This window comes from Taudactylus pleione, unplaced genomic scaffold, assembly GCF_031769625.1.
Source record: "Taudactylus pleione unplaced genomic scaffold, aTauple2 ptg000093l, whole genome shotgun sequence".
Lineage (NCBI taxonomy): Eukaryota > Metazoa > Chordata > Amphibia > Anura > Myobatrachidae > Taudactylus > Taudactylus pleione.
In genome coordinates this window covers 36,955,259-36,968,602 of record NW_028284495.1, presented here as the reverse complement: position 1 = coordinate 36,968,602, position 13,344 = coordinate 36,955,259, and the positions used below count along the sequence as shown (strand labels likewise).

Below are 13,344 nucleotides of genomic sequence, written 5' to 3'. Positions count from 1 at the left end.
CAAAAAAAAGTAAATATTAAAAAGCACACATCAGGATTGTGGAAGGACTGATTTTTATTTTTGGCAATTAAAAATAATAATAAAAAAAAATATATAAAATAAGAAACTGTCCTTATTGTTAGCAACACCAATATTTATACAGCTTCCTGTGTCAATATGAGACAGAGAAAGAACTACAGACAAAAATGCTTCCACTACATTACTTTATACTAAACTAGGAGTAATTAGCACTGTGATTAGGCAGTAAAATAGGGACAATGGAAAGAGTAGGAGTGAAATGTCAGACGAAGAACTACTATACGCCAGAGGAAATTACTTTAAAAGCGTCTGAATAAAATCCAACTCATACAAGAAAGAAAAGCATGGATCTCAATTTAGATGCTAGTGAGAAATAGAAAAAGTTAATTACTTGTAATCGGATTGCATTCTACACAAGCAAATTAATTATAATTAACTAATAATTTAGATTGTAAACTAGGCAACGGTTTTATCCAATTTGTCTGAATGTCTGTTTTTGTCCATTTTCAAGTGTTTGTGAGAAAATGGTCTATTGTCATTTGCACCCATACATTATCAGATTTTTTTTACTAATGCTGGGTACACACTGACAGATACATTGGCCGATCAATGATCGCCTAATGTATCTGCTGCCTGTCGGGCAGTGTGTACCCGCGATATGTCGGTGAACGTCAGCGTTCACAGACATATTGCATTGGCTGTGCTGCACAGCCAATGGACAGATATGTCTGCAGACCGCCCGTACACACACAGCGCCAGCCGTGGGGAGGAGGGCAGGACACGCCCCCCGCCGGCCGGAACACGTCCCCTGGGCGCCGGGACTTGCCGGCAGGCACAGATGATGGTTGTTCAGTGTGTACGAACAACCATCATCTGCAGATATATCTGTATAGTGTGTACCCAAGCAGTCAACTTGTTGGGTGATTGGAAAGATAATCTTTAGGTGTATGGCCAGTTTCAACCTGTACCCACTATTTAGCTTAGCCATAACCCTTATTAATGGACATGAAAACGATCCACAGCACCAGCCAAAATCTAGCTGACTTTTTTATATTGTCCAGGTTATAATGAACACTAAAGCTGCATACACACGTAAAGATTTTCTGTCCAACTATCCAACTAGTTGATTTTATTTGGAATGAAAATCTGGTAAGGTATGGGAGTAACTGATAATCAGCAATTTGTTCCCAGATGCCAGAAAATGGATAAAAACTGTTGTTTGAACAAATTGTTTAGATCAAACATTTAACAAACTTGTCTGACGACCATTCTCATCTGTTTTCTGGCATTTAGGAGCAAATTGCTGATCATCATTTACTCCCATACGTTAGCAGATTTTCATTCCAACCAATCAACTAGTTGGATGGTTGGACAAAAAATATTTACGTATGTATGCAGCTTTAGAGCAGTATTCAATTTGAGCCAAGCCACGATACTTTTTCGCGGCCCGGACTTTTCGCCCACTTCGCCTGTTTTGTAAGCGGAAAAGTATCACGCGCGTCCCCGCTTTACCCCGTATTCAATTTGAAAGTACGAGAAAACGAGACCCGTACAAACTTGAACAGGCGGAAAGTCCTGTCAAATTTGGGGAAATCAGCCCGACACCCCCCAAAAGATGCTCTGACATGGGGGTTCCCTATAGTAACCCCTGATTTGGCTTGCTGAAGGTATTTGGTGTTTTTAAACGGGCTCAATAGCTGCTAAATAGCGTTTTTCTATACGTGGTGAAGAATAGTATTCAGGAGTATTTTTCCCTGAAAATAACTTATCCCAGCAAATTTGGGGTACTTGAAAATGGGGGTCAGCATATTTAAAAGTTGCTAAAGTGAAGTTGAAAAAAAATCGTGAAAAATTCACCTGCCGCAATCACCTGCAATCAAAAAAACACCTGGGGCATACTTGGGGACCCCCCCAGAGTCAAGTTTGCTAGTTTTTAACTTTGTACCCCAACTTTTTTTTTTCGACCCCTTTTTCAAAGTCATTTTTTGGGGTGTCGTTAAGTGTTTTTTTTTTATTTTGACACAGTTTACCTTGACTGTCTGAAGGCTGCACGCGGGTTCCTGCAACGTTGCACCCCAAAACCCCAAATCTGCACTTTTTTCCGCCTGCTATTCATAGGTGAAGCTTTGTCGCCTAGTACATTGCATTGACTTTCCGCCTAGGCGGAAAGTCTTTCAAATAGAGTACGGGGTAATAGCAAAACAGGCGAAAATGACATCATCGGCGAAAAAGTATCGCGGAAACTGACTTTTCGCCTCAAATTCAATACAGGCCTTAATTGGTTACTCTAATTCACACAACAGTTCAAAAACCCTGCTGTATGATCCCTTTCATGACTGGTACAGCCCTGGCATTTGTTTGCTTATTTGTTAGGATCACAGCACTAATAGTTGGCCTTGCCTTTTAGAAAAGACTTCATGAAAAAGATAGTACAACACAACATGATACTGTATCATGTTCAGTCACTACTGCAACATGTGACCCACTGTCACTCTTCAAATTCCTCAAGTACTAAAATTAGATTGTTAGGAGTTTATATGCTATAATTATATACACACTGACAGTGTTGCCTACAATTATATTTTGATCATTCAGATATCATTGATGTTTTGATTCTGTAATGTAACAAAGCACAAGTTCCTGCACAGGCTATATGATAATTAAACCAGAATTTAACAGGTATATTGGTCCTATAATGGGATATCCCTAATGAAAGGGTAATAATTGTTTATCTGGTGGTGCTTCCCTAGAGTTTGAAGGCAAATACAATGGGACAGAAAAATAACTCTACATGTATAAATTTATTTATTGCAAACAATAAACATTTGTAAATACAAAATATTTACACAATATACAATTATCCATGAGCAGCAAGGAAAAACTGTATAACTTTAAATAGTGAATAGACTTGTTGCCTTGGTCATTATGGTCATTTGATTTATATTTACATACATGTGTGTATATGTGTGTGTTATGTTGTCATTTGCGGTTTTATTTTTTATTACCTCTTAAATAAAAGTGCCCCCACAAAGATTTTATTTTTTCTGTCCCATTGCATCTGATTTCGTAATGGTCTGCAGTTGCTACAAACTATTATTAATAAATATTTTATTGAAAAGCAACATAACCCACCTTAGGGACTGGACAGTTTGCTGAGGGAAAGACACTCACATTAGTAAACAGACTTGGAGACAAATGTAATAGGGTGCAAGTTTTTCTGTGTGAGGCAAACTCGTGCATTCTCGTACATTGAGCAAATGTAATAGGGTGCAAGCTTTAGGGTCCCGTTTTGACTCACATGCAAGTTAAAACTGCGGGAAACCTCCACCTTGTAATGTGACTTTCATTACAAGGTGCGAGTTACACAGTGAGATCCGTGCATGTTTGTGTGTTGAAAATAAAAAAAAAACTTTTAAAAGTGTAAAATCCCCCCCAAAAAATGATGTGTGCCCCCCCAAAAGCACAACCGTCAGTGTCCTTGTCCTGTGGTTTTTTTTACATTTTTTATTTCTTTTGCAGGTGAACTAAAAAGGTACCAATGGGTCCTTATTGCCCCACATACTGGTACTTGTAGTTCTCATGTACCAGCATGCGGGGGAGGCTTGCTGGGACCTCTATTATTCTTGTAAAAAACAATTTTATTTAAACTATTTTTTGACACAATCAACCGAGTGCCCACCGCCCAGGCAGGTACCCACCGCCAAGTATCGGCCCAGGCCTGGGGTGCGATTGAGAGAGAAAACCCCTTTATTTGGCAGGTCCCCACCTCCCTAGGGATCACTAGCCTGGGCTGATTAGCGAGAGGCGATGAATACTTGGGCCAGGAGGACTCGGTGAAAAGGTCCTACGGCTGCGGGATTACACTCCTGCTAGAAAGAGTCCGGAGTGCAGGGACCACCAATCATTTTGTCTCCTATATTTTCACAACCAGAACTGGCTCACTGACCGGTGCTGGTTAATGAAAATATGGGGGAACCCTACGTCTTCCTCCCCCCTGTATGTTGACAACCAAAACTGGCTCAGAAAAGCCCGGTGCTGGTTGAGCTTTTAGGGGGGGACCCCATGTCATTTTTTTTATTTTTTTACACTTTCAGGGTTTTTACACACAGAAGCATTCACAGATCTCACAGATCTCACAGATTTGGGCATGTTTCTGTGTAACTTGCTAGCCTGAAGCAGGTATATCATTTAGCAAGTTTTAGGCAAGTAATAGTGTGCGAGTAACGATTACATTGCAAATTGTATTCTCACAATGGCAAAACATCTGAATGTGAGTTTTGCCATTGCGAATTGCAGGGAGGGTGAGAAACATTTGGCCCCTGGAATCAGAAGAGTTCTGCTCACAGTGTTTATTATGTGCACTGCATTCGGCACCTCTCCTCCACATCATCTGACCTGCCACAAATGCAGAATGGGCCTGGTCTCCAACAAACATTCCCTACGCTCCAGGGATATAACAATCACATCATGAACAAAATTATGTAATGGCTTTAGTGGACAGTTTGTCTGTGTATCTCATCACATGGTTATTACATATCTCTTGGTAGCACCCAGTATGACATCACAAAATGATGCTAGTACACGTGCCAGTTTAGTACAATGTACAGAAGAGGTGATTCCTTGATCCACATTTTCACACATTGCATTGTGATCTGTAAATCACACCTTTCATTAACACAGTATCAGCTAGGTTATTTTTTTCACACCAGCAGGTAATATTCCGTTTTGGCATTTGTTTTTCCACAACCAGTTCTTCTTCCTAAATACATATTTTAATGATTTAAGGAGCTCATTCAGACCCGCTCGCTAGATGCGTACACTCGCAGCCAGCATATACAAATCCGGCACACACCCAGCAAGGCAGGCGATCGCACGGCAATGCATAAGCACGCCCACTATGTCTTGGCGTGGGATCACTTTGTGTATGCAGACGCCCACTTGCTCACGTCATCTCCAGGAAGTTTATGCAACCATCGGTACATCGGGTACCATCAAATGTGATCGCAGCACTTGAGGCAGACCATACCGTACTGCAAGCACTACGATCACTTCAGTGTGAAAATCAACTGGGTGACGTGTACTATGACACTGCCTGCTAATTATGCATGTCGCTCAAATGTCGTTAGGACGCTCAGGCACGCCTGCATTCGCACCTCCACTCCCGTTTCTAGCGGCCAGCCCGCCACCACCCACAAACGGCTTCTCCTGTCACTCACTCTGCTGGGCTGTCTATGCGCAGCGAGCGAGCACTTCCCGGTCTCTCGCACTGGTTCACGCACTGCGATACATACACAGAATGTAAAAATCGGCCAGCTACGAGCTAACGCATCATAGCGAGCGGGTCTGAATCAGCTCCTAAGTTTCTACTCACAAAAATGTTATTGTGTATATAATTTTTATCATGGCACGATGATATAGGCATATAACAGGGCACTGCTGTGCAGGCCAGCAATGCATTGCTCATGTTGTGTTGTGACACTGGGGGAGGAGAGTACCAGGCCAGCTGGGCACGTACTTCTAAAAACCCCTGGCCTTGTTTGTGCCCTCATTAATAGAAGTCTCAGATTATTGTACCAAATTACAACAGGAGCTCAGTAATAAAAGTGTGGAATGTGACCTTCAACTAAAACTATTCCATATAATGGTGTCCTGCAAATATGAGGCACAGGCTGTGGTATACAGCTTTGTATACTGTAGTTAGTATAGATAACACATTCCAGTGTTTGCAATGACAAAACAACAATGTAATTACAGTCACAGCTTCCACCCACATACCGTTAGACGGCTATAATAATAACTGTACAAAGTAGAGGAAGGTCTATGGATGGCAAAACAGAAGTAGAGATCTTATTGGCTCCATCTCCAGCACAGAGAGGGTCCCGGGGGTGACTGATAACACAATGTGGGTAGAAAATGACCCCCACAGCTCGAGCCTTACCCACTGTGGACTTGCATGCCTCGCAGAACGTGTCGTCTGTGAACCTCTCCATCAGGCTGGTCTTACCCACTCCCCGGGAGCCGATGATAATGACCTGCAGCTTAAAGTCTGCCGGCCTGGGGGGCTGCTTCCGCCTGCGGCCCTGAGCGCCCGTTAGCGCCGGGGAGTTGGAGGTCGACCCGTCGAAGGAGACGTTGTTGCTCCCACCGCCTCCTCCCAGTCCCCGATGGTATCCGGGCCTGGAATCCATTAACACATCCGCGCCGTCACGTCAGTGCGAGGCCGGTCGGGGGTCGGTCCTGGCCGGGGGTAGAGTCGGGAGAGCAGCCGGTGCGTCCTGGCAGCAGTACAGTACTAGTTTCACAGGGGCTGGATCCTGCTGTACACACTACTACACCACACAAGGCAATCTCTGCTGCTGCTCAGAGGAAGGAGCTGTCTGCCAGATAGGAAGCTCCCTCTATGGATCTGGAAGACTCGCATGTTCCTCCATAATACACTATACTGCTGCTGTGGGAGAGGCAGAGAGGGTCATAATAAGAGGGAGAGGCTGACTCTCTGGCACCCCCTTTTTGCTTGGCTCTGCCCAAATAATTGACTCCACACACATTTTTGGGCAAAATCGGTCACAGCTTTATTTATTCACATATCACACAAATACCAACACCAGAGAATGCAGGACAAGGAAAGAATTAGGACCTCATTCAGTGCCACTCGCAAAAAGCGAGCGCTCGCTCTGAATGAGGGCAGCCGCTTTTTTTTTGTTAGCCGGCCTCCTGGCCGCTCGCTAAGCTGGTGGGTGACCACCCGCAGCTTTTGCGAGCGGCCAGGTTATGGTCGCGACCATCGGGCTTGCGATGAGACCCTTGTGGTAGGGTCTCGTCTGCCGCAAGCCCCAGTGAGCTTCCTGCTCTAATAGAAAGAAGCTCACAAGTGATGTCTGTAGGACCGCCCACAAACGGCAGGCGTTCCATCAGGAACGCCTCCGTTTGTCCAGCCACCTCCCCTCCCCGCCTACAGAAAGGGGCGAACTGTCGATCAACATCGACAGCCGCCCCGTTTGTAGCGAGCCCTGGAGCGAGTGAATTTCTCATGCGCAGTGCCCCACCATCGATACACGAGCAGATCTGAATGAGGGCCTTAGTGGACAAGGCTCTATGTGGGGGGGCGTTCTCGGCTGACCTTGCAGACACGTAACAACAACCCCTCTTCCGCACCATATGGGTGAGGGCGTGCTCGGCCAACCTCGCGGACACGCAGCAAGCCGTCCCCCCCTTTTCCAACCTGGGGACCAGCTACCATGCACCATATCACCCTCACTTGGCACGCAGCCCCTATGGCCCAACCGCCACAAGCTGGCGCCAGGCGTGCGGCCTATTTCCTGGTGAATATGTCTGGCGTTCTGAAATCACGCTACATACGATTACATTCTATGCCTTGCTCACCACTTTCCCTCACTGCTTGTTAACTGTGACATTCCTAAAATGACCACATCATCGCTCTACCCACATAACCATGTTTGCCAACTGTAATATTTAGGTACTCATTTATTTATCAATTTTGTTTTATTAATAGTTTTTTTCCTTTATATTCAAAACATACAATGGCATGATCAAATTTTTGCAAACATAAAAGAACACAGAGCAAATGCAGACAACACATCTGTCCAGTGGCGTAACTAGGGTATTTGGAGCCCAGAGCAAATTTGAAAAGGGAGCTGAACATTCCTATCCATATGCACCTTAACCCCAGTAGTACCCCCAGTATGCAGTTGTGGTCCCTCTTATGCAGGCCCAAAGTAGTGCCCCTTATACAGTATCCTCAGTAGTGGTCCCCCTTATACAGCCCCCAATTAGTTCCCCTTACTCAGTACCCCCAGTAGTGCCCCCCCCAAATGCAGTGCCCCACGTAGTGTTCCCCCTTATGCAGTGCCCCCAGTAGCAGTCCCCACAATGCAGTGCGCCCAGTAGCGGTATCCCCTTATGCAGTGCCCTTTATATGGTGCCCCCAGTAGTAGTCCCCCCTCTATGCAGTGCCCTTTATATAGTGCCCCCAGCAGTAGTCCATCCCCCCCATGCAGTTTTCCCAGTAGTGGTCCCCCTTATGCAGGCACCCTGTAGTGATCCCCCCTATCCAGTGCCCCCTGTAGTGGCCCTTCCTATTATTGCCCCCAGTAGTGGTCCCCCGAGTGCAGTGCCTCTAGTAGTAGGCCCCTTTTATAATGCCCCCAGTGGTAGTTCCCCCCCAAGTAGTAGTCCCCAGTAGAGTAGCCCCCCCCAGTAGAGGTCCTCCCAATGGCGCCCCCAGTAGTAGCCACCCCTCCCCCAGTAGAGGTCCCTCCAGTAGTAGCCACCCCCCTCCCCTGTTGTGCAGATAGGTAAAAAAAATAATAATGTATATATATATATATATATCTAAAAATATACTTACCTGAATCTCTGCTCCTGGTCCTGCTCGCGACGCCGCTCCCGCCCGGGCTGGCGCGCTCAGCATTATGGGACAGACGTCATGACGTCAGTCCCATTACCCACTGCAGGAGACGGACGGAAGTCCGGCTCTTGCAGTGGGTGCTGCAGCAGTCAATGAGAGTCTATCTGACTCTCATTGGCTGCTGTTTAACACACGCATCGCCGCCAGCGATGGCGGCGATGCGTGTGTTATGCACAGCCTGAGCCCGCCTCCTAGCGCTATTGGGCAAGTGCTCAGGGGGAGGGAACGGGCTCAGGTGTGAAGCACAGGACCGGCGCTGGAAGCCTAGCGCCGGTCCTGTGTAAATGTGTAGCGCTGACCGCACTCACTGTGGTCGGCGCTACACTGACTAACTAGGGCGGGCGAGCCGTGGCCGGCGGCACCCCCCCGCACCGCCGGTGCAACGGTGGCCAGGGCACGCACCCCGCTCGCCCTGCCCTAGTTACGCCACTGCATCTGTCTATCTCTACTGCTGCTCCCTCAAAACTACAACTGTATGCAACTGTCTAAAGGGATGGGTGGACGGGGATCTTCTGCATGAGAGTACTACCCCTTCTTCCCTGCTGCACTTTATAACTGTCTCCCTGCTCCTTCCCCCTCTATGTCAGCCACACTGTCTCACTGGCCCATGGGTTGCCTGAGGTGTTGAAACGGGGACGGACCCTCTTGCCCATCCCCGCAGATTTTTTTGTCGCAGGCCTGCGGAGCTGCCTCGCACCGCTCACCCTTACCGGGCACCGTCACCATGTTGGCATCCTCTGCCCCCATAAGAGGGAGAGGCTGACTCTCTGGGACCCCCTTTTTGTCTTGGCTCTGCCCAAATAATTTAGTCCACACACATTTTTGGGCAAAATCGGTCACAGCTTTATTCACATATCACACAAATACCAACACCAGAGATTTCAGGGCAAGGAAAGAATTAGTGTCAAGGCTCTCTGTGGGGGGGCATGCTCGGCTGACCTTGCAGACATGCAATAACCCACCCCACTTCACAACATATGGGTGAGGGCGTGCTCGGCCGATCTTGCGGACATGCAACAAACCATCCCCCCATTTTCCAGCCTGGGGACCAGCTACCATGCGCCATATTACCCTCACTTGGCACGCAAGCCCGTAAGGCCCAACCGCCACAAGCTGGCACCAATATGAATATGCCTGGCATTCTGAAATCCCCCTACATATGATTCCATTCCATGCCTTGCTCACCACTTTCCCCGTCACACGAGGACTCCAGCGTGCTGGGGACCAAAGTCCCACCCTGCGACCTCCAACCTCACCAACACTCAAGGGCCTCCTGAGAGGCATTTGCCTACTAACTATCCATCTGCCAACTAGGGGCACTCCGTTGGACTGGCTACCCACTTGCTTCGTACCGTAATGTCAGTTTGCTGGATGACGGTTGCCTCGCCGGGGTTGTCTAGTTTCCCCTTTAGCTACCTCAACATTCTTTCCAGCTGTCTTGATACCAGACCTCTCAAGCCCCTTGGGAATCTCCTGATTATGTTGATCTATATTGTGAGCACAGCTCCACAGCCTTACTGTCTCATCAAACCCTCACACATGCAGCTAAGCAGGATAAGAGATTTTAGCTTACCCGGTCGGGCCTCGTAGCTGCAATTCCCAATGACTGGAGCTTGACCTGTCAACTTTTCGTCTTAACGAACAGCTCTCCTTGCTCAGGGCCACCACCTATGCCTGCTACCAATCCAGGGGACTAATCCACCTGCTTAGGGTGGGCCTTTCTCTGCTTATGAGAAAGTTAATCCCCTCTTTTTGTTGCACTTCCGCAACACCCTCAGTGGCACATGGGTGGCCCCTTGGGTTTGAAAGCTTCCCAAGCTGGATCCGCCTTACTTCCCAACCTTGCAGCTGAATCACGCACCCGATTCCCATTTCCCTCCCGGTCGCACTTCGTCTCGCTTTATAACTGTGGCACGACTACTGAATAAACTTTGTTAGGACAGTGATGGAACCTGCTCCCCAGGCTTCTGCACTGCGAGGCAAAATTCACATGACTAAGGGTTAATGTATGTGCCCTAAGATTTTACTGCCGCTTCACGACCTGATTAATTATGTAAACAATTCTGTCCTGCGCTTCCCAAAGCTGACCTCTACGCCCCATGTAGCAAAGTTTTACTCTCCTGACCTTTTATTTTTTTATTTTTATATTGACATTCTTTAGCTCCCCCTTCCTGTGTGATTCCAAAGTGTACTCGAAGGGCCCCCTAATCGTTTTACCAACATAAAGCTTTTTTCATGAGCATATGATCACATATGTCACAAACCGCATTTCACAACACATATGGTGTCTAAGATGGTATGCTGTCCCATTGATCGAATGTGTGAACGTCTTCCCCATCACGATAGTAGCGTTACGTCACTTCCGGTGGCTGGGATACTTGTTGTCTTCCACTGGGAGCGCGAGTGGCCACAATAGTTCCGCATGCCGGCATGTTGCTTGGCAACCAGAGGACAGTGTGGTTACGACGTGCTGCCCTGGGAAGCTGGATTCCGAGTCTACTGGGTGACGTATTTGGCGGTTGATTGTCACACAGGTGAGTCCTGTTACTTGTTCAAGTAGTGGGGGTTTATAAGCCAGTTCTTGTAGGTGGTAATTGACAGCAGTCCCCTGAGGAAGGAGGAACCGAAACAGCTGTTGGGACGAGTATGGCTGGGTTCAGAACATGACTCACCAGTGATTACATGGGAATGTATACGCTAAGTATTGGATGTTTTTTCCCTGTCAGTGTTTATTGAGATGAGTTTTCACCCTGGAATGGGACAATATTATTAAATGTCGTTTACACTATTTAAATGGTGTACTGGCTGAAGTTTCTGCCTTGTGAAAACAAAAAGTGGATGGAGAGCTATTACTATTTTTGTGGCCTGGCACCCGTAAAAATTGACTAATGTAATGTGTGCGATTCATCGGAACAAATATATAAATATATGTATATATACCTTAATTGAGCCATGAAATGTTATAGCGTATACTATTATTATACATTATACACTGCTATACGCCTGTATACACAGTGGTGTAATCATTGAACTGAATTCTACCGCATCTTAACTACTAATATAATGGACACGCGTACGCCAATGTAATCCCTGAACTGCATCGCACTGTACAGTATGTCCTATTCCTATCCCTATTAAACCTCATCTACTGCAAAATATATATATTGTGATAGGATCATTGGTAAAGTGGTCTGTGGCTGGTACATTTGTCCCAGATTCCTGTCTTATGTGTTTTAAACCTCCAGGAGAAAGTCTGCAGTGTAGCAGGCTTGAGTCTCGGCTTTTTGAAAAGCCGGTTTGGGACCTGGGGGTTGTGGGTGAGAGGTGAGGGAGGGCTCCACCCACGGCCACTCCAGGTTTTGGTTCTCGCAGCCTGGTAACAGGCTTGTTAGGGTTTCCACCTGAGAGTGGCCAATATAAGCCTAGTGTGTTGAGGGCTGATTGTCTCACCTGGGAGAGCAGACAGGGAGTTTGCTCAGAGACACTTGAAAACCTAACTGTAAGTGTTGTGCTGTGCCCTTGTTGCTGGTGAGGGCATTAGGCCCTGCCAGGTTCTGGTAGTGAGGGAACTACCTGTGAAGTTAGTGCCCCGACAGGGCTAGGATTTATGTTTATGTTTTCTTTATGTTTGTTTCTGACATTGTACAATAAAGACTGGCGCCGACCAGCTTGTACTTGCATCCAGTCTGGCGTACTGTTTCCCAGCTGCTGTGTGTGAAAGGAAGGAGTCCTCTACCCAGGAGAGGGACCCCCTAACCTAACTGTGTCACAATATGGTGGAGAATGCGGGCAACCACACGCACTGAAGTTGCAGCAAGAGGAAAACTTTCCGTTTAAAAATTAAAGGGACAGACACCCAATTTGTGAGTGTGGAAATAACACTTTGTCCTTGGAGTCCCATAGAGGAGGCGTCAGCCAATGCTCAGAGAGGCAATGTTCAGCTTCCAACCTACACCCCAGGACAAAATGGAGGACATGATTAAGGCCTTGCTCCAAGCTACAGCAGCTCAGCAGGAATCTACCAGAGCTCAGCAGGAGACGAACAAACTTCAGCAGGAATCTACCTGGGCTCAGCAGGAATCCACCAGGGTGCAACTGTTGGCCTTGGAGACAGCCCAGAGGCAACAACAGGTCGCCATCGAGGAAACCCGCCAGGCCTTAGCGGAAAACAGCCAGGCCATAAAAGAAGTGGTACAGCACCTGGTCGCCCAGCCCAGAGATGTTGCTACTGGTCCTCCCACCACCACTCACTCCGTACGAGCCAGTCACTTCCTCCAAAAGATGACTTCGGGCGATGATGTGGAGGCCTATCTCGCCGCATTTGAAAGAACGGCCGAAAGGGAGAGTTGGCCCAAGGAGCAGTGGGCAAGTCTGGTGGCCCCTTTTTTGTCTGGGGAGCCACAAAAGGCCTATTTCGACTTATGCCTGGCTGATGCCAAGGACTATAAAAAACTAAAACAGGAGATCCTAACTCGCTTGGGAGTCACCACCTTTGTTCGTGCCTAACGGGTCCACCGCTGGGAGTTCCATATGGACAAGCCTCCACGTTCACAGATGCATGACCTCGTCCATCTGTCCTCAAAATGTCTACAGCCCGAGACGCTGATGGGACCACAGATCGTGGAAAGGGTCGTGATGGACCGGTACCTGCGATCGTTACCTGCGACTCTGCCCAAGTGGGTGAGCCATGCAGACCCTAAGTCCGCGGACCAGTTGGTCGAGCTGGTGGAGAGGTACGTGGCGGCTGAGGAGCTGATGAGTATGCCCCACCGAGCCCCAATGGCGCACTGGCGAACTCCCAGAGACACTGGTAAGACTGTTCCAGGGGAGAAGGGTGCTGGGCGGTGGAATGTACCTAAGACTGAGGGTGTAGAACCTGGAGACAGGCATGCCAGGCC

At 47.5% G+C, this 13,344-nt stretch overlaps 1 protein-coding gene across 1 annotated transcript in view; it reads right to left on the bottom strand.

The window, feature by feature from the left end:
* The window catches only part of RAB12 (RAB12, member RAS oncogene family), a 34,606-nt gene extending 28,122 nt beyond the window's left edge, over positions 1-6,484 (bottom strand). Inside the window, exon 1 of the mRNA XM_088469678.1 lies at positions 5,957-6,484. Coding sequence (XP_088325804.1) covers positions 5,957-6,206 — 250 coding nt within the window. The 5' untranslated portion in view covers positions 6,207-6,484. The remainder of the gene's footprint in view (positions 1-5,956) is intronic.
* Between the last annotated feature and the right edge of the window lie 6,860 nt (positions 6,485-13,344).